This window comes from Xyrauchen texanus, chromosome 39, assembly GCF_025860055.1.
Source record: "Xyrauchen texanus isolate HMW12.3.18 chromosome 39, RBS_HiC_50CHRs, whole genome shotgun sequence".
In the NCBI taxonomy this organism is placed as follows: domain Eukaryota; kingdom Metazoa; phylum Chordata; class Actinopteri; order Cypriniformes; family Catostomidae; genus Xyrauchen; species Xyrauchen texanus.
Genome location: NC_068314.1, coordinates 22,146,263 through 22,171,499, shown reverse-complemented (window position 1 = coordinate 22,171,499; position 25,237 = coordinate 22,146,263). Strand labels below are relative to the sequence as shown.

The following is a 25,237-nucleotide window of genomic DNA, read 5'->3' as shown; positions in this document are numbered from 1 at the left end:
AAGACATTAATTTAGTAGTGACAGAATGATGGCCAATTAACAGAAGCAAAATCTACTGAACAAAATCTAGACCCATATACTCTATGTATCATTTGCCATAATTAAATTATATTATGTATATATCAGCATAACAACCCTTGGCCCACCCCCTTCACTCTAGATATTGGTAATGCCCTTTGAAAAAGCCATATCGATCGACCACTGGTAGTTGGTGTTATTAACTACGTGAAATTAACCAGAGCTGTTGATGAAATCAATTTCTACACTCACACTCCCAGAGATCCCCAAGCTAAGAAGACAAGTTTCATTCTTTTGAACAAAACAATACATAAAATTACTATCAGATAGTCGATCTATGGGAAAAACAAGACGGTACAGCTCATCTTCAAACAAATAAAGCAAGAGCCGTGTCAGTCATAGTATTAAGAGATGGAAATGACTCTCATTCCATCAAGTTAAGACCAAAAACTTGACAGAAAAGAAGGCATTACTCAACACATTTGAACTTTGGCTTATTACTGTCAGTAAATGGAAAGTTCTGCAAGCTCCTTTTACGGCTCAACAAGTGACAAGACGTTTCCTCTCAAATAACACAAGACTGGTAAATGAGAAAATCTGTCTGTTAGTTCCTCAGTCTACAGCAGTGGTTTTTACAAGAGGTATGTGCTGGCAGAGGGGTTTTATAAATATGAGGTGTCGTGATAGTAGTCTGACAGCATGCATGCAGGACTACAGGGAGGGCACTGTACTGGTAGAAGGGGGTTGTTTGAGGAAATTGCGAGTTTGAATTAAGGGAGGACTAATTAGTGCAGCCGCTGTTGGCAAAACCACTCTTACTGGCCTGACAGCTTACAAGGAAGAAAGCGTGTACACAAAACTTCACACAATCATTCACCCCTCGCACACCCACGCAAAATGCCGTCATAAAGCCATAACTGGGTCTCCGTTGCTCAGGTTTCGGATATTTTCCATAGTTTCATTTTTGACTAGGCAAGGACTCAGGCCTGAGCTGATATAGATTCCACTGCAGAAGAACCAGCAATTACTGCTGCACTGGACTATATGGGGCATGCAACAAAAACCTGAAAATAAATGTATGGCTTAACAAACAAATATAAAGAATGTATCACATGTGCATTTTGCTGCTGAAGTTTAGTCATGCTTGCAAGGCAAGCATCACTACTACTATTGTTCATTCTTGGAAAAAAAAAACCCTAACAACAAGTAAACTTCAGAGGGTAACTTGTCTTGCATATTTATGCTACGGACATAAAAGCCATCTCAAATTGTGCAACTTGTTGAGGAATGGTGTGCCATTACTTGGCAAAATCGTGTGATTTGTCTCATACAAAAATTTACAACTTTAAAGGGATAGTTCACCCCAACAAGAAAATTCTCATCATTTACTCACCCTCATGTCATCCCAGATGTGTATGACTTTCTCTCTTTAGCAGAACACAAAAAAACTATTTTTAGAAGAACATATCAGCTCTGTAGGTCCATACAATGCAAGTGAATAGTGATCAAACCTTTGTTGCACCAAAATCTCAAAGGAAACATAGAAGTAGTCCATAAGACTCCAGTGGTTAAATCTATATCTTCAGAAGCGATTTAATAGGTGTGGGTAAGAAAAATATACAATATAATTACTTTTTCCCTCCAAATCTCCACTTTCACTTTTACAGTACATCTGTTTACATCAAATGCACACCATGGCTATATTCATGGCAAAAAACAACAACAACAAAAAAGTTAAAATACATCCCTAAATGGATGTAATCATAAAATAAATAGATAACAGCCATCTCACATTAGACAAAATAGAAATGTATAAAAAAATACAAATCTAATTAAAGGCCAGTGTAATCCAGTCCAAATTAAATGCAGTAGTACCAACCAGTCTGTCTTTAATCTTTTTTATAATTATTGATAGACCAATAGGCTATATGGGCCAGGGGTATATCAACCAGTCAATATTTGTGAAATTATCAATAATGGCCGATAATTGTGCCAAATTGGCTGTTTAACAGAAGAGGTCATTCCGCCACGTGTCAGTTCTAAAGTCTTCGGAAAACCTTGTCATTGGAAAACCCATATTTTCCATTAAAATAATAATAATAATTTTTAGTATATTTGTAGATTAATCAGCCAATATTTGGCCATTTTGACATTATCCATGTCTGTTTTGGCCAATGTGGAGAGTGAATTATCCCGCCCAACTCTTGGTGATCGCAGTGTTGGTGGGCAGGGGATAAAGCTTGCAATGAGAGCTGTAGTCGAGAGCGACTCCGCTTCTTTACAGCAAATTATTAAGTGCCAGTTCCAAAACATGCCCACAGCCTTGGCAATAAGTATGTTTTTTATTATTGTTTAAAATAAGTTTCATTGCAGACAATTTGCCACCATTAAATTGAATTATGTGTAATATATAGGCATTATATATGCAATTATATCACATATCATTATTGGTCATTAAAAAACTGGACCGATTTTTCGACCAGTGATTATCATCCAATAGAAATAAAGCACTTGGCTATATTTAAATAGGTGCTTCCCCAAAGATCAACCATATACAAGACAGCTGGAGTATGAAAATTGTGTCACATTGGGTAAGAGACTTACTCAGTGCTGTATTATGACAGGAACGAGTGAAGAGCAAGTATGTCACAGGAATGTTTTCATTCAAGAATGAATGGAATTACACTACAATGTGATTGATTCAGCAAGGCCGAGCAACATGTTTAAAGCGCAGGAGTGTGGAGTTTAAACCTTAATGACACATGGCCTAAACATTCTCATTCCCACTCTCTGAAGTAGCTACTTGTTGATCACAAATCTTGTATCATTTAGAGTTTGTTAATTGGCAACAGAGTGTTTCACATTAGATAATATGAATGAACTCTTGCAGATAATGGCAAAAAGGTTTGAACACCTATAGCCTAATAGAATACTTGATACTAAAAACCCTGCTAAAAGGACAATTATCACCAAAAATAATATTTGTGAATCTGACATACAGTATGAAACAAAATAGATTAATGTAATTTTAGAAACATTTCTCAGAAAGACATGCTTTTCCAATTATGGTTAAGTTTTCACCACAATGGATTGTTTTTTTTTGTTTTTTTTTTTGTTTTTTTAAACAGAAAATTTTATAGGTTTTAAATTCACAACAACAGCTGAAATTAACAACTATAAATTCATACACACTTTTACCGGAAAAAGATGGCATCCGGTTTAAATCCTTATGGTTATGTTTATAATTTTTCCATTCTCTCATCAAACTTCATCAATTAGCCAGCTAGAAATAATACCTTGAGATACACACAAACACTGAAGAAATGGCACTTTGCTACAATGTAAAGTAGTGAGTGTACAGCTTGTATAACAGTGTAAATTTGCTGTCCCCTCAAAATAACTCAACACACAGCCATTAATGTCTAAACCACTGGCAACAAAAGTGAGTACACTCCCCAAGTGTAAATGCCTAAAGTGTCAATATTTTGTGTGGCCACCATTATTTTCCAGCACTGCTTTAACCCTCTTGGGCATGGAGTTCACCAGAGCTTCACAGGTTGCCACTGGAGTCCTCTTCCACTCCTCCAAGACGACATCACGGAGCTGGTGGATGTTAGAGACCTTGTGCTCCTCCACCTTCCGTTTGAGGATGCCCCACAGATGCTCAATATGGTTTAGGTATGGAGACATGCTTGGCCAGTCCATCACCTTCACCCTAAACTTCTTTAGCAAGGCAGTGGTCGTCTTGGAGGTGTGTTTGGGGTCGTTATCATGCTGGAATACTGCCCTGCGGCCCAGTCTCCGAAGGGAGGGGATCATGCTCTGCCTCAGTATGTCACAGTACATGTTGGCATTCATGGTTCCCTCAATGAACTGTGGCTCCCCAGTGCCGGCAGCACTCATGCAGCCCCAGACCATGACACTCCCACCACCATGCTTGACTGCAGGCAAGACACACTTGTCTTTGTACTCCTCACCTGGCTTCCACAACACACGCTTAACACCATCTGAACCAAATAAGTTTATCTTGGTATCATCAGACCACAGGACATGGTTCCATGTCCTTAGTCTGCTTGTCTTCAGCAAACCGTTTGCGGGCTTTCTTGTGCATCATCTTTAGAAGAGGCTTCCTTCTGGGACGACAGCCATGCAGACCAATTTGATGCAGTGTGCGGCGTATGGTCTGAGCACTGACAGGCTGACCCCCACCCCTTCAACCTCTGCAGCAATGCTGGCAGCACTCATACGTCTATTTCCCAAAGACAACGTCTGGATATGATGCTGAGCACGTGCACTCAACTTCTTTGGTCGACCATGGCGAGGCCTGTTCTGAGTGGAACCCGTCCTGTTAAACCGCTGTATGGTCTTGGCCACCATGCTGCAGCTCAGTGTCAGGGTCTTGGCAATCTTCTTATAGCACAGGCTATCTTTATGTAGAGCAACAATTCTTTTTTTCAGATCCTCAGAGAGTTCTTTGCCATGAGGTGCCATGTTGAACTTCCAGTGACCAATATGAGGGAGTGTGAGAGCGATGACACCACATTTAACACACCTGCTGCACAATCACACATGAGACCTTGTAACACTAATGAGTCACATGACACCAGGGAGGGAAAATGGCTAATTGGGCCCAATTTGTACATTTTCACGTAGGGAGTGTACTCACTTTTGTTGCCAGCGGTTTAGACATTAATGGCTGTGTGTTGAGTTATTTTGAAGGGACAGCAGATTTACACTGTTATATAAGCTGTACACTCACTACATTACATTGTAGCAAAGTGTCATTTCTTCAGTGTCACATGAAAAGATATAATCAAATATTTACAAAAATGTGGGGGTGTACTCACTTTTGTGAGATACTGTGTGTGTGTGTGTGATATATATAGTATATATATATATATATATATATATATATATATATATATAACACACTCACCTAAAGGATTATTAGGAACACCTGTTCAATTTCTCATTAATGCAATTATCTAATCAACCAATCACATGGCAGTTGCTTCAATGCATTTAGGGGTGTGGTCCTGGTCAAGACAATCTCCCGAACTCCAAACTGAATGTCAGAATAGGAAAGAAAGGTGATTTAAGCAATTTTGAGCGTGGCATGGTTGTTGGTGCCAGACGGGCCGGTCTGAGTATTTCACAATCTGCTCAGTTACTGGGATTTTCACGCACAACCATTTCTAGGGTTTACAAAGAATGGTGTGAAAAGGGAAAAACATCCAGTATGCGGCAGTCCTGTGGGCGAAAATGCCTTGTTGATGTTAGAGGTCAGAGGAGAAAGGGCCAACTGATTCAAGCTGATAGAAGAGCAACTTTGCCTGAAATAACCACTCGTTACAACCGAGGTATGCAGCAAAGCATTTGTGAAGCCACAACACGCACAACCTTGAGGCGGATGGGCTACAACAGCAGAAGACCCCCACCGGGTACCACTCATCTCCACTACAAATAGGAAAAAGAGGCTACAATTTGCAAGAGCTCACCAAAATTGGACAGTTGAAGACTGGAAAAATGTTGCCTGGTCTGATGAGTCTCGATTTCTGTTGAGACATTCAGATGATAGAGTCAGAATTTGGCGTAAACAGAATGAGAACATGGATCCATCATGCCTTGTTACCACTGTGCAGGCTGGTGGTGGTGGTGTAATGGTGTGGGGGATGTTTTCTTGGCACACTTTAGGCCCCTTAGTGCCAATTGGGCATCGTTTAAATGCCACGGCCTACCTGAGCATTGTTTCTGACCATGTCCATCCCTTTATGGCCACCATGTACCCATCCTCTGATGGTTACTTCCAGCAGGATAATGCACCATGTCACAAAGCTCGAATAATTTCAAATTGGTTTCTTGAACATGACAATGAGTTCACTGTACTAAAATGGCCCCCACACCACAGTCACCAGATCTCAACCCAATAGAGCATCTTTGGGATGTGGTGGAACGGGAGCTTCGTGCCCTGGATGTGCATCCCACAAATCTCCATCAACTGCAAGATGCTATCCTATCAATATGGGCCAACATTTCTAAAGAATGCTTTCAGCACCTTGTTGAATCAATGCCACATAGAATTAAGGCAGTTCTGAAGGCAAAAGGGGGTCAAACACAGTATTAGTATGGTGTTCCTAATAATCCTTTAGGTGAGTGTATATATATATATATATTATATATATACACACACACATACATACACATACACAGTATATATACATATATACATGCACACACATACACAAAAGAACATGCAACAAATGTGTACTGCAGTCACTGAAATTTATTGATAATGCCTCTCATTTACATCTGGCCAGAGAATTTAATTTACCTCACAGAATATATTCTATCAAGAAAAAATGGTGTGAATGTTAAATTCATGCTTAACAAGCTTCTGCCTCAAGATCTACACGGGCCTCGAGTAAGACTTACTTGGTTATAAAGGTTGCAATCAAACACTTTCCATCCCCAAGAGCAAAGGAACTCTACACCAAAATGCAGGTAATGTTCAAACCACACAGGCACTACCGGTAGTATGAATTGGACATTGTCACAAACAACTACAACACTGCACTCCATTTGCTCATCTCATCCAGTAGAAAGAGTATTTTATTGAGGGAATTTTAAAAATGTATAAACCTTTCTGTTGTATGGCCCTGAATAAAGCATTGTAAGCCACAATTGGTTGAAATTGGAGCACACGTGGTGATATTGCCTCCCAAGTATACAGGGACATTGACTGTAGCACGCTGCCCATTCACATTCCTCCCTCTTCTCCTTTTTTTGTTAAGATTAACACAAGCTTAATCAATTTACAAGTACTCCTAATGTGTTTCACTGCCATCCAACTCCAAAATCCTCTAGAGTAAAAAGAACACAAGGTACAGTAAGTTACTGTTTTGTTATTACAGTAATGGCATTGATTTCAAAGTAAAGATAACTGTTGCGGAACAGTTCGGGTTTACTCTTTGAACAGCACTAGGTATAGAGAGGCCTGCATTTTTTTGCACTTACATTGGAATGGTATATAGACACATAACAATCAAGATTACAATAGTTTAGTATTGTAATGTACAGTAATTGTGTGGCTTACACTTACTTGAACAAACTGGAATCACAACTCTCACTCTGTAGAGTCCTCTAAAAGGGCACTTTGTGTAACTGCTTCATGCAGATGATATTTCTCCTTTCAACACAATCAATTGTGGCAAACATGCATTGGTGAATATTATGGAAAAATGTTTAGTCCTGTATTGTTCTTTGATGAATTTCTTTGAGGCAGAGGGTGTTGTTCGGGACAATGTTGTCAACAATGGCATGCTCTTGTTCAATTGAAAAGAACCTTGATCATCCACCTGAATGTTCTCGAAGCACAATTCTGAAAAATGTTTGGACAAGTAGGTACATTTAGAGAACTAGCTACTATAAGGCTGTCCTAGAACTACATATGTACACTATCAACAATACCGATAAACACAGAAGTAAAATGCTTACCGGTTTTCCCTCTGTTTTGTCCGGTTAATTGAAGCCATTGTGGATCTGTATATGTTGGGCTTAACTCTCTGCCCAGCTTCTTTTAAGAAGAGACCATGATTTATTACATGGTCAATTGTCTGTACCGTATCCCTTTACATCTTTTCCCTTCTCTTCCACCCTGCTGTCCCCATGTCTCAGATCATATCTTCCTACAATTTCTCCTCTTGCTCTTTCCACTACACAGTACTCTCCACTCTAAGCTTTTCTCCCTCTCCCATTTACTCTTCTTATGCTCTCTCCTTTCCTTACATCTTCCCCTTTTATTGCACTTCTCCTCTCCCCACGTATCTTTCTACCTCTTTTCCTCTCAATCTCATTCCACTCCTTCCTCTTACACCTCTTCCTTTTCCCATTCTTATTCCACTTTACATTTTAAAGTTATTGCAATTTTGATAGCTGTGTAAAGCAGTTAGGAAAACTCCATTTCCTGTGCTGTGTGTACTACTAACCCAGCAAATGTCTTTTTTTTCTTCTTTTTTTATGTTTGTTGTGTTTGGAAAAGTGGTACATAAATTTTTGTGAATTGTAAATCCAATAAAAATAGCTGTATTTTCCCCCATATATATTAAAGTTTTGGTTGGCTGTATGAACTGTTGTGAAAACATTGGAGAATTGTGTCATTTTTAAGAAAATAATGAAAACTTATAATATGTTTAGGACAATTGCAAAGTGTTCAGATGTGTTAAAGGAATAGTTTACCCCAAATGAAAATTCTCGCATCATTTACTCACCCTCATGCCATCCCAGATGTATACGACTTCCTTTTTTCTGTATAACCCAAAAGCTTTTTGAAGAATATCTCAGCACTGTAGGTCCACCCACTGCAAATTAATGGCGAGCAAAACTTCCAAAAAGTTCCAAAAGGCACATAAAGGCAGCATAAAAGTAATCCATACAACTCTGGTGATTTAATCCATGTCTTCTGAGGCGATCTAAATGGTTTTGAGTGAGAATTTGCCATCACAGTCTCAAGGCATGATCATGACTTCAAGCTTGATTACACTTCCTAGTGCTTGATGCATGCATAGAACGCTAGGTGGCACTATGAAGTGTAATCAAGCTTGAAATCATGATCGTCAAGAAGACTGCTTAAATCAAGATTTATAAATGAAAAATTTGTTGGATCACTTCAGAAGACATGGAATTTAACTGCTGGAGTCATCTGGATTATTTTATGCTGCCTTTTTATGTGCCTTTTTGGAGTTCAAAGTTTCACTCACTTTTCACTTGCATCGTATGGACCTACAGAGCAGAGATATTTTCTAAAAATATATATTTGTATTCTGCAGAAAAAAAGATAGTCATACACTTCTGGGATGGCACAGGTGTGTGAAAATGACCATTTTTGGGTGAACTATCCCTTTAATTGTTTTGAGAGCAGTAACCGTTAAGAGATGTGTAAAATCAATCGAGAAACACCTCTAATAGATTATGGGTATTTCCTGACCGTCTTGGCGTCTCAGATGTGATCTACCCATTTGGCACAAGCGAACACAACCGTTAAGATGAAACTCAATACACGTAGCAAGTGTATCGAGCAAATTTATCAACACATTAACAACAGTGCTCGATCTCTTCTTGCAGGTTCGGTTAAACATTTTAGTGACTCTAAGGATCCATGGAGAACGTGGCACTGCATATGCACTAAATCTAACTCACAGAACTGTGATCTCAACGTTTCATACAATCAGCCTGAAAGAGTGAGTTGTTTGTGTTAGAAGACACAGCACAACTTTTCCCGGTAAAAGTTGTTACATATAGTTCACACTTCAGTTAGTTTGTACTATAAACAATTTAGTAAACGAGTTACTAAAGTTTCATTTGAAACGTTACTATAAGGGAAGAGTCGTCTTTAACACAGGTCAAAGATTTGGGGTAAGATAAGAGCCAAGAATCTCCCAAGACAAGAGTAAAGTAAATTTGCCACCTGAAAAAATATGCAGAATAAAGTACCCTGCATATTCATACTAAACAATTCACATCAAGCGATGCTTAAAACCATACATGAATGTTGAAGTGCAGAAAGGAACAGGCCTATGAATTTGACGAACAAAAGTATATCAGTCTGACCTGAAGGATAGTCCCATCTCTAGCAGAATTGGAAAGAGACATGAAAGTATGACGTATCCCGAATAAATGATGAACGGGTCACACAAGATGGGACATTATTGTGGACTCACCTGTGTAGTAGAGTCCAGTGCTCGTGTTCAGGTATCAGATCGTTCAAACACTGCAGGTTCCTCGGATCTCAACTTCTTGCGACACACCTGAGAGGGAGTCGGGAAACAAAAGGGATTTCGTGAGCCGAGATCAGAGGCGGGGCAAACGACACTCTGTACTTCAATCAAAATGTCACATTTCTGTGTAAATCCACGTGTGACCTGAAACGTAAATTCTTTATAGTTTACACATGAGCACAAAATGAAAGAATGAATTGACTTTTGGTACTAATTTATGGCCGATTTCACATTGTTTATAAATTAGGTGTTTGACGATTAAATTAGGTTTGTTGTTGTTAACAATCGGAAATGTAGCCTACTAGGCCTACTCCTAATGTTAACTACCTCTATACTACAAGAAAGTAGTTCACGCGTTTCTAAACTCTTAACAGTTCGTTTCTTTTATCACATGCACCTCTCCCGAGGTGAGTTAATGTGGGAATGAATGAATACAATTGCATTTTCGTGTTAACTTTTCAGATCTTTAGTAGACTGCCCAGCCCTTTGACGCAGGCTAGTGCTAAATACTATGGAGCTAAAATTATGACTAAAGTATTTGAAGCATAAAAGCATGTTGAATTGCTCTAATCGAAAAAATTAATGCTATGTATTGTCAGTGCGTTCATTTAAATGCATTGAATTTACAGTGCTTGCATTTTGAGAGGCTGAATTATAACAAAATTTTATTTTTAAGCATTAAATATTTAATTTGCAAGAAGCCAAAAGGGATCTGCACTGACATGAAACTTTGTCATTGCAACACTGTCCTGATGATACCACATCAAGTTTCTAACAGCCCAACCCTACTAATTGGTCAAAAGTTGTAAGCCATCGTACTTTTACAATCACTTTTTCCTAAATTAATCTCAAAGGTTGGATCACGACATGTGCTATTAAATGCATTTGCAAGGATCTTACATGCTTATTATTATTTCCACAACAATGATCAATAAAAATGTATAAATATTTAGGAAATTAATTGCTATAATATGAGTGCGTGCACCACGCATTGAAGACGGGATCATTTGACTTGCGTGTGAATGCATTCTCACTTGTAACGGTGGAGACGAGTTTGGAAAAGACTCCGAAGAGAAGTGGCATACAAAACAAACAATAGGTTCTGTAAATATCAACTCATTTCACACAATCTAGACATATTCATGTGTAAATGTGTGTAAAGTATTATTTATTTTCTGCAAACATCTTGTCTGTTTGATCTGTAACGTCCTTATCACGTCAATAATCATGTTTGTTTTTTGTATTTAGGAATTATACACATACTGTTTATAGGGTAAACTTTGTAAGATACTTACAACACAAACAGAAATGGGTTAATTGTCATTTTATAAACTTTATTTTGTCGACTGCCATCATATCAACATAACTCCTCTGACTAGATGTTTACAGATGATATTACTCTGACATCACCCCTCAGTAAACCACGTTTCCAGGTTTTTTTGACTGCAGTTTTAAATGTGCTATATGTCAGGGCTCCAGACTGCGACTAAAAAGGTTGCAAATGCAACCAAAAGTAATTGATTACGACAATAATTTAAAATCTAGTCGCCACTGGCGACAGTCGGGTTGTGTGCGTTCATATACGGTTTCGTCAGATATCATCTCGTGAGTTATTGAATGCATCTTTAGCGCATGCACTAGTGTGTCTCATGCCGCTTTTCACCCGTTCTGTTTCTGATGAGCTCGCCGTGACCAGTTGACTCTTCTGAACCGGGTCTTTTTCATGAATCACCCGAAAATAACTGATGGTTTGAACTCAGCTCAGGTTAGTAGTTGAAATCAGATTCACTTTCTCAGCAAATCATAATTCCGTCATTGTGTTCACAACTGGGAGTGCAGATATTTCAATATAAGAGTCTCATGTGTATTTCGGGCTTCTTTATAATTAAAAGTCCTGTATAGTGTACCACTTTTTTCTTTGGGTAATTATTGATTGGGATTGGGGTAGCACAATAAATTGCATTTGTGATTTCATTCAATTTGCACTCTTGCGTGTCTGGTCCATTTGGTAACAGTAAAGAAAGACTAAAGCAACATTTTAAAACAATTATATATATATATATGGCATTGCCCCCACAGAGCCCCCCACTGAACATGAACATGTCAGTCTGGGATTACATGAAGTGACAGAAGCAATTGAGAAATAGATAGAAGAACTGTGGTGAATTCAAGTGTCCAGGTGTCCCTAGGCTGTTTTAAAGGCAAAGGTGGTCACACCAAATATTGATTTAGCTTTTTAGGTTTACTGGACTTTGTATGATGTTAATTGATAAATGAAAACTATTTCTGTCATTATTTTTGAAGAAATCCTCACTATGCAACATTTTTCACAAGTGCCTAAAACTGTCGCTGTCCATTTCTGCATATCGCTGCCCCCTTCAGCAGATCACAGCGCCATTTTGTGGCCCGTTCTGCATATCAGTTTATCGTGGCCAATTTGGCCCATTTCCCGGCCGGCCCCATTCTCCCGATGGCCAATCCGCCCCATTTGGCCCAAAAGTGCATCGGCCCACTGGGAAATTACCTGTGCGCCAGATTACCAATCCAGCCTTGAGTCAGTATATTCTTACATTTCCATTCCGGGCTGGAATTTCTGTTTATGTTTTGGCCTGTGTGATCCCGCCCACTGCCCACTCACCAATAGTATTTCGACACCGCCAGGTTGCCAGATTGGAACAAGTTTGCAGGCAAACAACACTGTGTGCTGCAGCCATGGATGCCAGCAAACGAACTGGATCGGAGATAACAGACTCCACTTGACCTAAAAAGCCTCGCCATCTGTCTAAAAACCACCATAACCAGAGGCGTAGTAAAACGCTGATAAATATTGGAGATGGCTTTGGAAGATGGAGACAGCTTAAAGCCCAGAAATCCTTTAAAACGGATGTTGAGTTGGCAAATTTGCATGTGAACATTCAGGCAACCCGCATGAGCTTCGAGTCTGGGGCGGGGCAGACAAATGCAAAAATATTTTGCATTTGGACTGCAGTAAACGTTTCAAACGCTGATTGCCAATCTTACATATATAGAACCTTTAATAATCTTTTAAGCTTTATAGAATGTAAAAATGTATTTTATTGTTAATAAAAGTTAATTTAAATTAGTATCTGTGTTTACAGTGAAGAAAGTATGTGGGTTTTTAAAATAAAGAATTAAGAAGTATATTGGTTCAGTGAGCCTGTGTGATCATGTCAGACATGTAACAGGTTGATGAATGCACATCCTCACATGTTTAACACACCTGTGAATTATCATCATTTATAAAATATATATATATATATATATATACATCTTGTTTAAAAAAACAATGTTCATGTTGATCCAGTGGATTGAGTATCCCTCAACATGAGATGTGCTCTGAACAAACATTTTAAACGGCCACTATGAAACAAGTATATGCGATGTGTCTTACAAAGAGGAAACCAGCCCAGCAATTAAAACATTGGTAAATGTGCAATGTAGTGTAGTGTGCATTAGTGTGCAGAGTTAAAATTAATTATGAATTGTATACTGTACATATCATGGTAATTATTATTTTAAAGGAATAATGAACCCAAAAATGGTAATTCTCTTGTCTTTTACTCAACTTATGCCATCTTAAACTTGTATGACTGTGTAGCTCAGCAAGCAAAGACGCTGATTACCACACATGGAGTCGGAATCCAGGGCATGCTGAGTGACTCCAGTCAGGCTTCCTAAGCAACCAATTGGCACAGTTGCTAGGGTGGGTAGAGTCACATTGGGTTAACCTCCTCATGGTAACTATAATGTGGTTCTCGCTCTTGGTGGGGCGCGTGGTGAGTTGTGCGTGGATGGCACAGAGTATAGCGTGAGCCTCCACACACGCTAGGTCTCCGCGGTAATGCGCTCAACAAGCCATGTGATAAGATGCATGGATTGATTCGTCCTCTGCTACCCGGATTGAGGCGAGTCACTATGCCATCATGAGGACATGGAGCACATTGGGAATTGGGCATCCCAAAATTGGGGAGAAAAAATAAATAAATAAATAATACCAAGAGGTAGATCTGCAATGCTGAAATGGCTTTATAGTGTAGAGAACAGCCAGTCCAACAGTAAAAGTCCATGAAAGCATGGAGCATTAGGGAGGGGGCAGCACCAGAAAAACCCCAGAACTTTCTCAGGTTCAGAGAGCAGTGAGGAAATTGAGGTAGGTTAGATTGTTGATGTATGCAGTGGCAATGATAATATGGATTAAACCAGTCACTGCAAAGAAGTTCAGCAGGATAAGAGTCAAATTCTTCCAAATATTCAACCACACACAACGCAAGACAAAGTTCAATCTATGATTACGCTGGGCATGAAAGAAAGTTACACATTTTCTGCAACAAAACTATGTCATGCATACTATAAAATACTATGAAACTCCAACATACAGTACTCATTAATGCATATCTTTTTAACATAATGTGTTTTATTTGAAGAAAATATTACACATTTTCCCTTGCTGCTTATGTTTAACATTTGTGTGATTAAATTAAAAGAAAAAAAAAATACATTTTATCATGTATTTCCAAAACTTTTACTCCCCCACAGCTTGAAGTCACAGTTAACTTTCATTACATGATGAAAAGCTGGGTGAAGATTTTTCTTACCTGTCCTTTGTGTTCCTCGAAAAAGTTTGGAACGAACGACATTAGGGTGAGTAAAAAAATGATAGAATAATCAATAGAAAAATGTACTTATACACTATTTCTTTAAGGAATTTATTGCTACACTTTGGGGTTTACGTTCTGTTCGTGTAGATTAATTGGCATTTGAGTGTTACAGTGTTTCACCCTCATGTAGCATAAGATTTCTCAATGATAAAGTTTGTAATAGTTATCAATATCTCACTCCCAAGACTAATTTTTAGAATTTCTGATCATTATTAAAGGAAATAATCAATGTAGTAACCCAGAAATCACTTTACTTTCTGTAACAAACTTTTTCCAGAATGCAGAATTTCCCTGTGATTCAAAGCCTGTTGTTGTTTGCACTTTTAAAACAGAGAAGCTTTTCCAGTAGCAAACTACTTTTTCAAGCAAGCAGCAGTGTAGCATGTGCAAACGCTACATCATGTTGGTTAGATTATAACTAATAGATGATCCGATGATCTGGCAGGATATTCTGCTGATCAGAATCAGGCATCTTCTTTTGTAATGGTAGATCACAAAACAATTGTGAATTACTGCCATCTACGGAGAGCTTATTACAGCTCACTTGGATAAAAAGAGATTGTCTGATAGTTATGTAAAGTGAGCAACCACAGGTTTCTTACCTTTACAATACTTTTTACAATGCCGGTAGCCTATATCTGGAAAATTATATAAAAAAAATAATAATAATTCTATGTAACAAAGAATATTTCAGACACTTTGTTCGTAATAGATCACACAATAGCATATTTACCTTTACTATTTTAAATAAAATAAGTCAAAAAGTAATTATTGCCTTTTGAGGGATTTTGTTTCTGTTCTAAATATGTTTATTTCACTTATCATCTGTGCGTTATTTGGAAAAGTGAGTGAATTATTATAATATTTATAAATATACAATATAGTTTAATTATTATAATAATTACTATCATGCAGAGCTGTTTGATTTCTCGATTTCTTAGCATTATATTAACTATTATTTTAAGCCCTGAGTCTTTATTCACATATTATCCACACAAAATATTATGTGACAAGAACAAAAAATGCTAGCCCAAGCAGAGTTTGTCATAAAAATGTGATCTTTAGGGAAGTAGGCTACACCTTGCCCACAGCAGGACTGAAAAGTGTGTAAAATATTTTTTAATGTTGTAATATATTTTATGGCTATTATTAACTGTATTCATGTTACTATTCTTTACATTTATTAAATACATTTAATATATTTAGTTAATTAATAAATGTCATTAGTGTACTTTTTGTTATTAATATTATTGGTTTGATAGTAACATTAAAAAATATTGCCTCATTAAGTAGTTTATATGTAGTAAGCTAATTTTTGATAGTAACTTGTGGTGTAGCTAACTTCTCTTTCAAAAGAGTAGTTTGACTGTAGCTTAACTACTTAAAAGTATGAGTAGCTTGTAGCTTGTCAAACTACAGTTTCAAAGAAGCTTCCCCAACACTGAGTGTACATCATTTTAAACAAATCTGTTTAAGTATTCATTTCTTTAGGGACAAATCTATTTCAGAGTGGAAAAAATAAATTAAGATTTTTTTCAAGACTTATTGGATTCCCATAACTGTATCTGTATAGAAATCAGGCTCAATTCCATAAAAAAAAAAAAAAAAGTAGAACAAAAGAAAAAATAAATCCCATTGAACTGGTCCTACAGGATATGATTTCCGATTAGACTTATTCGTTTTTTCATGTGTGATCCTATAAGAAAAAAATCCCTTTAAGATCTTATAGGAATGGTTCCAAATTATGATAGAAATTCCAATTGGAATCCTGTAAAATTTTCTTATTGTAATCCTTTAGGATTTTTTGACAAGGGTTGGAAGGTGAATATTTATTATTGAATTTTTAATAATGAAATTAGTTGTGAAATGTTTCCAAATGAAATATTCAATGCTTAAAAAAACAACTTTGTTAAAATTCAGCCTTTCAAAATGCAAGCACTGTAAATGCAATGTATTTAAATGCAAGCACTGTTAATAAAATGCATTTATTTTTTCGATTAGAGCAATTCAACATGCTTTTATGCTTCAAAGACTTTAGACATGAATGTACTTCCATAAAATACCCAGTAGTGAGCTGCCTTCCTACACCACAATTTTGGGCATCATAGCCATGTGCAGCAGTTTTGGGAAGCATGGGCGCGGTCTGAGTGGTGCTCTTCTGAAAATGCAGTAGCCTACTAGGCAACACTACTGTAGATCACTATAGTCTGTCTTTCTATGCTCTATTTGTTCTCACAATCTGCTCTGTCTGTGTGCGCGTGCGTGTGTCTATCTATCTATGTATCTACCTACCTATCTATTCTGGCTATCTACGTTACCTGCTTGTTGTGTCCGTCTATTCTGTCCTTAAGGCTTTGTTGCACATTCTTGAGAACTCCTGTTTCTACTATACAAGCAGTGGAATGCCAAAGTCTGCAGCTGATATGAAAGTGAAACATGAGATTAGTCCGTAATCTGATTGCAAGAATATGATCCCTTTTCTTAGATTGATTAAATATAAGGAATTGCACAACAAATTAAATCCCTTCCATAGGATTGGTGTTTATCGAAGTTTATACAAGACGCGTGTCTTTGCACAAGCACATGTAATTGTCATTCCTATTACATAAGTGAAACCATCCAGAATGAGATATATTTAAACACAGGGAAATTGTTACACACACTTGACAGGTAGGATAACCAGCACAGATCCGGCAAGCTTAGTATGGGGCAATAGTTGACATAGTTTACTAGGCATGCTTAAATAAGTGCTTCCTCTGAAATCCAATTCCTTTTTTATTGTTTCGCCAATAAATGTGAGAGTGTTTGTACTTGTGCTTGTTCAGTGGTGATACAATTAGTTAGATTCAGAACTAATCATCCCACAAGTCTTTCTGAGAGATACACTCAAAATATTAATATTTAAGCATTTCAATTTCATATTTTTTTTTTAAAAGTGAGTAATTTGAATAGCAACCTAAGAATCAAATATTTTCAACACGATCTCATGAAAAGTCGAAATTCTGAACGATTTCAGATGAACAAAATACTCAAGAAAAATTGTCACACCCCTCAGGCACAGTAGTTCTGCTACTTATTTTGTTTCTTACAGTTTGAGAAATATTTTACCCTAGCCAACCTTACTGAGCTTACAGACAATTTGGAAAACACATTTTTACAGAAAATTGGAAAAGAGGCAAAGAGGAGTAGCCCTTTTTAGCCCTTAACAGTCAATGATATAATCAAAATGATGCATATTGGCAAACAATTATTTTTATTATTATAATTATATATATATATATATATATACACATATATATATATATATATATATATATATATATATATATATATATATATATATATATATATATATATATATATATATATAATTATAATAATATAATTATATAATTATAATAATATAATTATATAATATTATTATATTATTATATTATTATATAATATAATTATATAATAATATAATTTATATAATTATATATTGATTATTATTATTCATAATCAATTGAGCCTGTTGTAAGTAAACAATATATATAAAAATATATATATATATATATATATATATATATTTATTTTTATTTTTTTACTTACAACAGGCTCAATTGATTATGAACAGTCAATATTTAGGAAACGAAATATTTCCATCTAGTGGTTAGTGGTGGTAATCATATTAAAGTCTATATAAAAATGTAAAATATATATATATATATATATATATATATATATATATATATATATATATATATATATATATATATATATATATATATTCAAAATTGGTAAATAATTAAACAGTTCAATTTGATGGAATTTTGTTATTTGAAAATCGAAATGCGTAAATCTTAAAAATAGGCAAAAATATTTTTTGTGTATATTGTGCTTTTAAACAGAGCATTGATTCATTTTAAAAAAGTGTTTTACACTTAATTGACAAAAATAGCATTAGCACATGTTGTCTGCAAATGTATTTTGATCAAATATTTTGTAAGTTTGGGAGCTTGAATTATAGGCTACAATTTAAAATGTATTATAAACTATTTTCATATGAAATTATTAATAAGTTTAATTAGCTTTTAAACTAGTAGTTTAGTTAATAGTTTAAAACATCTGCTGTATATAGCACAAATGTTGAGGTGGAAAACATGCTTCAAATCTTCCAAAGTTTGTTCTGAGAGAGGGGAAGTATAACTGAGGAGGGGGAAAAAGTGAGTTTGAAGTTATAGTCTTTGAACATAACACTCCAGACACAAAGGACAGAATGCACTTTTTGAACTAAAGTTTATATTCATACTGAAAGCTAAACATAATGGAGTTTGAGGGGGTGTGGTGCTGGGCTGAGCAAAGGATTTGGCTTGGTGAGGGATTGGACTTCACAAACTGCTGCTCCTCCCACCACTGATGAAATCTTTCTGCCCCTAAGCACACACAGAAAACAGACGACAGGGCCTATCATACAAAATCAGGATATGACATCATTCACAGGAAGGGAAGCCAATAACTTTTTTTTTGCTTTTGTTTTGTTCTTTTCTGACTTTTGGTGAGGTAAGTTCGGCTGATGAGAGGGAAAGAGAAAGGATCTTCAAAGGATAGCTCGGATTTGCTTTGTGTCTCTTGGAAAAAAAAGAGGACTTCTTTTCAGGTTTCCCCACAGATCCCCCAACATTCCAAGTGTCTACAAGGAATAAAGCCAGGTACAGTATTATCTCTTTAAAGGTCTCCCCTTTTTCTCACACCTCTTTTCTTTCATCTGCTCTGAGTGCTCTCATTTAAGAGATGACACTTTTGTTTTCATATTGCACATTGCTGTAACATTGGAACTCATGTGATGTGGGGGCCCCGAGAAAGCGTGATCATACATGTCAGTATTTGACATAACTGTTGGAGGGGGTGGACAAAAAACTCCTCTATCCCACAGCTCCATTCATATTGCATGCATATAACAGTTAAATCCTACCTCCATAACTGTGTTGATTATAAAATCTGCACTTTAAACTCCAAAGTGAAGGATATTATAGGATTTTAAATGATAGAACACTTTGGTTTAAACAGTTTGAAGTGATTTAAAGATTTTAGAGAATTAAACAATTTATATATATATATATATAAGAGAACAAGTGAATGAAGGATATTCATAAGAATTTGCTTTTTAGTGTCTTTGACACCAGTGAGGTGCTACTAAAGGCATGCATGTCTTATCAGTATTTCTACAAAGTGCTAGAAGCAATATTAGAACTTCAAAATGTTTCTGGATAATACATTAATGTATTTATAGTGTCTATGAGGTCATGTAAATGAGTGATTTAAAAGTCCCGTTTGGTTCTCTAGTACCCACACTGTAAATACATTTAAGGGTGGAGGAAAAAAGAGAGATAGATAAGTCTTGTTTTTCTTTCCACGAGACAAAGAGAGGACGGACTCAAACGCAGATACACTGCCAGGACGTTTAAAGATTACAGAGAGGCAGGATTTGATTGCAGGTCTAATGAATGGAGCCCTTTACGTGACCTGTGCGGGTCACCCGACCTTTCTCGTGCCCGCGCGACAATTTTCTCGTGCATAAATCTCGGTGTTTCTCCCCGCAAAGGCCACTTAAGAGGCTCCATACTAAACAGACTCAATAAAATCCAAAATATTTCAGCTGCTTAAGAGTGCAGATCAAACACAGGAAGTTATGAAAATGGCAAATGTGGATAAAATGCATCATTAATGGTTTGTTTGTGGTGGTTCTTTGTTCAATCAAACCAACCAAAAACTTTCTTATACATCACCTGTCTAGATGTTAGTGCATTCAGTTATTAAATGACATAATTAAACAGAAACTAATCTCAAATTGTCATATTAAGTGTATCATGATCATTATCATAAATGTTTGGTACTATAATATCTACCTTAATGTTGTATGCTGTATATGATATAGACCTCTCAACCTGTTGACATCATCTGGAAAATGTCAAATCCATTTGCAGGTTTTATTTGCACATGAAACCAATCTAACCATCCTAATGCTTTTCACTAAATGGATATCCAGATCATTTTATTTGCAGGATGATATAGTGGCAAGATTGGGGCATAAACTTACCAGTGTTGCCACAAAAAAATGGACATCTAAAATACTAGCGCAGAACCCAAAGCTTAATCACCTGAGATGTATGTTCCTTTTGAATATTTTTCAAATATTTGTTTATTGCCTTTTTTTTTCACTCTTATTCTTGTGCTTTAATTCTTTTTTTTCTTCAAATCACAGATCTGATAAATCTCTTCTGGCAATAATCTGCTTAGTTTCAAAGTCACCTGAATTTAATTAGCATTGCTAAATGTTTTTTTGGGGGGGTGCATGTAATAGTCATTCAGTGTTGCTCCAAGTCTCATGACAATAGTGTACAGATATTTAAAGGGATAGTTCATCCAAAAATGAAAATTCTCTCAACATTTACTCACCTTCATGCCATGTCAGATATGTGTGACTTTATTTCTTCAGCAGAACACAAATATTTTTAAACTAATATTTCTATATAGCTCTGTAGGTCCTCACAATGCATTTAAATGGTGATCAGACCCTTGTAGCTCCAAAAATCACATAAATGAAACCATAAGTATTCCATAAGACTCCAGTGGTCATATGTTCAGAAGCGATATAATATAGTAGGTGTGGGTGAGAAAAAATTGTAAGTGCTCCTTTTGCTCTAAATCTTCACTTTCACATCTGAAAGCCACATGCGGTGCCTAAGTTAAGTTTCTATTTCCACATCTGAAAGTGAAAGCTACATTTTTAAAATGTAGATTTAGAGTGAAAAAGGCCTTAAATATTGTTCTGTTTCTCACCCACACCTATTACTGTATATTGGCTCTGAAGATATAGATTTAAACATTGGAGTTATATGGATTACTTTTATATTTCCTTTAGGTTATTTTTGGAGTTACAAAGGTCTGGTCACCATTCACTTGCATTGTATGGACCTACAGAGCTGAGATATTCTTCTAAAAATCTTAGTTTGTGTTCTACTGAAGAAAGAAAGTCATACACATCAGGGATGGCATGAGGGTGAGTAAATGATAAGAGAATTTTCACTTTATTAATGTTCTATTTGTTATACACACTCATGGTGCAAATCAGTACTTTAAAACTGAGCCCCTTAAATGTGCTGCACTACTTATGGTCAATGTTCTGATGGATTTTTTCTACCCTCTAGAAACTTCCCCATTTGATGGGACTGAGGCCCAGGGAATCATAACTGTGAACAATCACAGCCATACTAATCCTGACTGGTTGCTAACTCCTCCATTTGCCTCCTCGGTTCAGTAATGGCTCTGTGCTTGGGGCAGGTTTTCAGCAAAGACAAGACATTTCGACCTAGAAAGCGATTTGAACCTGGAACACAACGCTTTGAGCTGTACAAAAGAGCCCAAGCCTCTCTGAAATCTGGCCTGGACCTTAGGAAAGTTGTGCAACTGCCAGAGGGGGAGAACATTAATGATTGGATAGCTGTGCATGTGGTCGATTTCTTCAATCGTATTAATCTCATCTATGGGACAGTAAGCGAGTTCTGCACTGAGAAGAGCTGTCCCATCATGTCTGGTGGGCCACGTTATGAATACAGGTGGCAGGATGGTGATCAGTTCAAGAAGCCCACCAAGCTGCCTGCTCTTACATACATGAACCTTATGATGAAATGGATTGAGTCACTCATCAACAATGAGGACATCTTTCCTACACGAGTAGGTGTGTGTGAAGTCCAAAATGTTTTCTTAGACAGGTTCTTCTGTTGATGCCACTCAATCAAGTTAAACTTCTAGCATACGGGTGCTACTAGAGGTCAACAGTTGGATTTTGCAAAATATAAGGGGTGCTCTTATAACACAGACTTCTTAATTTTTTCTCTAAGGTCATTGTCTATCAAAACCAACATGAACTCAGCAATCAATAATGGTGATATGTATACATGTTAAATAGTGTCCATGCTTCAGTGGCTTTTCTATAATGTGATTTCGTCTTAATAATCAAGCACGAGTAGTTCATAACGGTGACAAAAAATGCACTTCATGTAAGCATTTTCCAAATGAAGGGTTTTTATATACATTTACATTCACCAGATACATTTTTGTATTATTATTCACCAGATTGGTAGTTGAGACACGATGTATGTGCAGATGTGGCAATTTTCCATATACTCACATTTGTCTGTGCATACAGTATGCCCTAGCTTCAAACTAGAACACTTGACCATTATCAAGTCAAAACTACAAAATGTGCATGAAAGTGAGGATATAAATATGGATGAATATTGTCAAGGAAGACAAAACAAAAATTGTAGACACAGCAAAGATGTGTTGGTGATCGTTAATATTTTACCTCCAGAGACTTCAGTCTTACAAGACCATTCAACACAAAACCTATCTGCAAACTATCTGCTTTAATTACTACCGATAAATGATCTTTCCAAAAGTAGCTATTGGCACTGATTGATTTGCAAAACCGATAGATCGGTCAACCTCTGCCAACTTCCAACCAACTATGGAAATTGTGCTGCTGTGATAGAGCTACTAGTGCAGCTGAAGCTATTTGTTTGACAGTAACAGGCCTCACAAAAGCTAGTCTAGTAATATAAGAGCACTGGCATGCCATCTTGCAAGTTTGGAAAAGGTTAATGCACAACTTTCAGCATCAGAAATAATAATAAATGGAAGATAAATGGGTTAGAGATTATCTAATATTTCACATGATTTCTGTATAATTTGTGGAGACAGGTAATATTAGATTTGATTACTGTCTTCTTACTGGGTAGAGTTACAGAAGCAATACTTAAGCATTGCCAACAATTCATAATTCCACAGGCTAAACTATTCAAGGAAACGTTTTTGCAATACTCAGTAGATGTTTTCTCTTGAAATAGCATTTGAATTATAGCATGATCAAAACATGCATAAAGCACAAGCATATCTTAAAATCTGTATACATATGATGTAATACAAAAATGATGACTCAATTGCTCTTCTATTTTTAGGGGTCCCCTTTCCTAAGAACTTTCAGCAGGTGTGCAAGAAGATTCTGAGCCGGTTGTTTCGGGTGTTTGTACATGTGTACATTCATCACTTTGACATTGTCTGTAGTATGGGGGCTGAAGCTCACATCAACACCTGCTACAAACACTACTATTTCTTTATTTCTGAGTTTTGCCTCATCGACCACTCAGAGCTGGAGCCTCTGGTGAGAGTAATATTTTTTCATTACATTTATGGATCAGAATGGCATGTGTCAATGAGGACGGGAATGGGGAGGGTAATACAAGGAGACTGATTTTGATTGACACATTCTGACACTTAGAGGCAAAATAATGAAATACTCAGGGTGTCTGCACACCACCTTACCTAACTAGCAAGTTCATATGAACAGCTAAATGCTGACAGCAGATTGAAAACTTATTATGCAATTAATAATAAAGTCTTCTCTTATCTTCACAGAAAGAAATGACAGAGAGGATCTGTCACTGAAAGGATGTGGAGAATGGATGTGCCTCCAAAAGCACAAATAAAACTTGCCAGTGGACCAATCACTTTAAATATTCTCATGCCAAATGAATGTGTATTTGATGTCTGATCTGAGAACAGACAGTGACACAAATGAGCTAAAAGTCGCTATAAAACTTTTGTATGTTTTTTAAGTATTTTGTGTTCAATAATTCTAAAAGGGCAGTACTGGTAAATTTTTAACCATAGATCTCTCATATAGCTCCAAATACTATTTATGCAAGAATGACCACATATAGATACTTTTAAAATATTTTTCCCTCAGGGGAACTGGTCTTGAAATGGCATGTCTAAAATGTCTGTAACGGCTGAGATTCCTGAACAAGTTTGAGATGTGGCATTCTTGCTTTTTGTGTCTGCCAAATCCAGTGCTAGTACTTCTATTTAAGCAGGGAATATGCAGTAACAATGACCACAGCGATTAACTGATGATGATGATGATGATGATGATGGATAGTACTATTATTCTCATTTTAGATATTGATTTTTTCTGACAATGTGTCACATTTCCTGTTGTATTTTGCATGCAAATAAGTTTGAAATACATTTCTCTTGTCTGTTTTTAAGAAATTTTATCTTTGGATGGAAACTTGGAAAAATTAAACTACTTGTTTTTCATAAAGGTAAAATGTCACTTTCCAGGAGTAATTATTTTTTGTAAACTGAAACTGTGAACGTAATTGTCAGGAATAGTTCAACCAAAATTGTAAATGATCTCATCATTTACTCCCTCCTGCCATCTCAGATGTGTGACTTTCTTTCTACTGCTGAACACAAACAAATATTTTTAGAAAAATATCTCAGCTCTGTTGGTTTCTTCAGTGCAAGTGACTGGTGGCTAGAACATTGAAGGTCAAAAAAAGCACATAAAGGCAGCATAAAATAATCTATCCCTTTTTCTTTCTTTTTTTTTGCTACCTTTGTGTGCTTTTTGGACCTTCAATGTTCTAGCCACCATTCACTTGCATTGTGAGGACCTCCACAGCTGAGATGGATAGCATAAGGGTAAATTATGAGATTTTTCTTTTTTGGGTGAACTATTCCTTTAATAGAAAATTAAAACTGTTAAAAGGAAGCAATACATTCTGAATATGTTAGAGGCAAGAGAATACAGTGAAATCATATTAATACTCTATTAAAAACACACCAACTCCACCTCACCCAACCATTGCGTAACTATCATTTGGTTCTCTGAAAGACCACCCTCCACCGTGAACACTGTAGTCATAACATTTAGAGACC

The 25,237-nt window shown here is 36.5% G+C and overlaps 2 protein-coding genes across 2 annotated transcripts in view; one reads left to right on the top strand and one right to left on the bottom strand.

Moving 5' to 3' along the window:
- The window catches only part of LOC127632519 (elongation of very long chain fatty acids protein 1-like), a 31,979-nt gene extending 22,128 nt beyond the window's left edge, over positions 1-9,851 (bottom strand). The window contains exon 1 of the mRNA XM_052111139.1: positions 9,735-9,851. The gene's annotated coding sequence lies outside the window, so the exon portion shown is untranslated. The remainder of the gene's footprint in view (positions 1-9,734) is intronic.
- A 9,041-nt stretch (positions 9,852-18,892) lies between these two features.
- Positions 18,893-24,789, top strand: LOC127632776 (MOB kinase activator 3C-like). The gene is made up of 4 exons (XM_052111537.1): positions 18,893-19,161; positions 21,661-22,190; positions 23,473-23,675; positions 23,930-24,789. Exons 2-4 carry the CDS (start codon positions 21,773-21,775, stop codon positions 23,957-23,959), a joined length of 651 nt encoding a protein of 216 aa, XP_051967497.1. The 5' UTR covers positions 18,893-19,161; positions 21,661-21,772; the 3' UTR covers positions 23,960-24,789.
- The last annotated feature ends 448 nt before the right edge of the window (positions 24,790-25,237 follow it).

Coding starts and splice junctions, on each gene's coding strand:
- LOC127632776 (XM_052111537.1), top strand. CDS start 21,773: ATGGCTCTGTGCTTGGGGCAGGTTTTCAGCAAAGACAAGACATTTCGA. Junction 22,191..23,472: donor CATCTTTCCTACACGAGTAG/GTGTGTGTGAAG, acceptor TTCTATTTTTAG/GGGTCCCCTTTCCTAAGAAC. Junction 23,676..23,929: donor ACTCAGAGCTGGAGCCTCTG/GTGAGAGTAATA, acceptor TTATCTTCACAG/AAAGAAATGACAGAGAGGAT.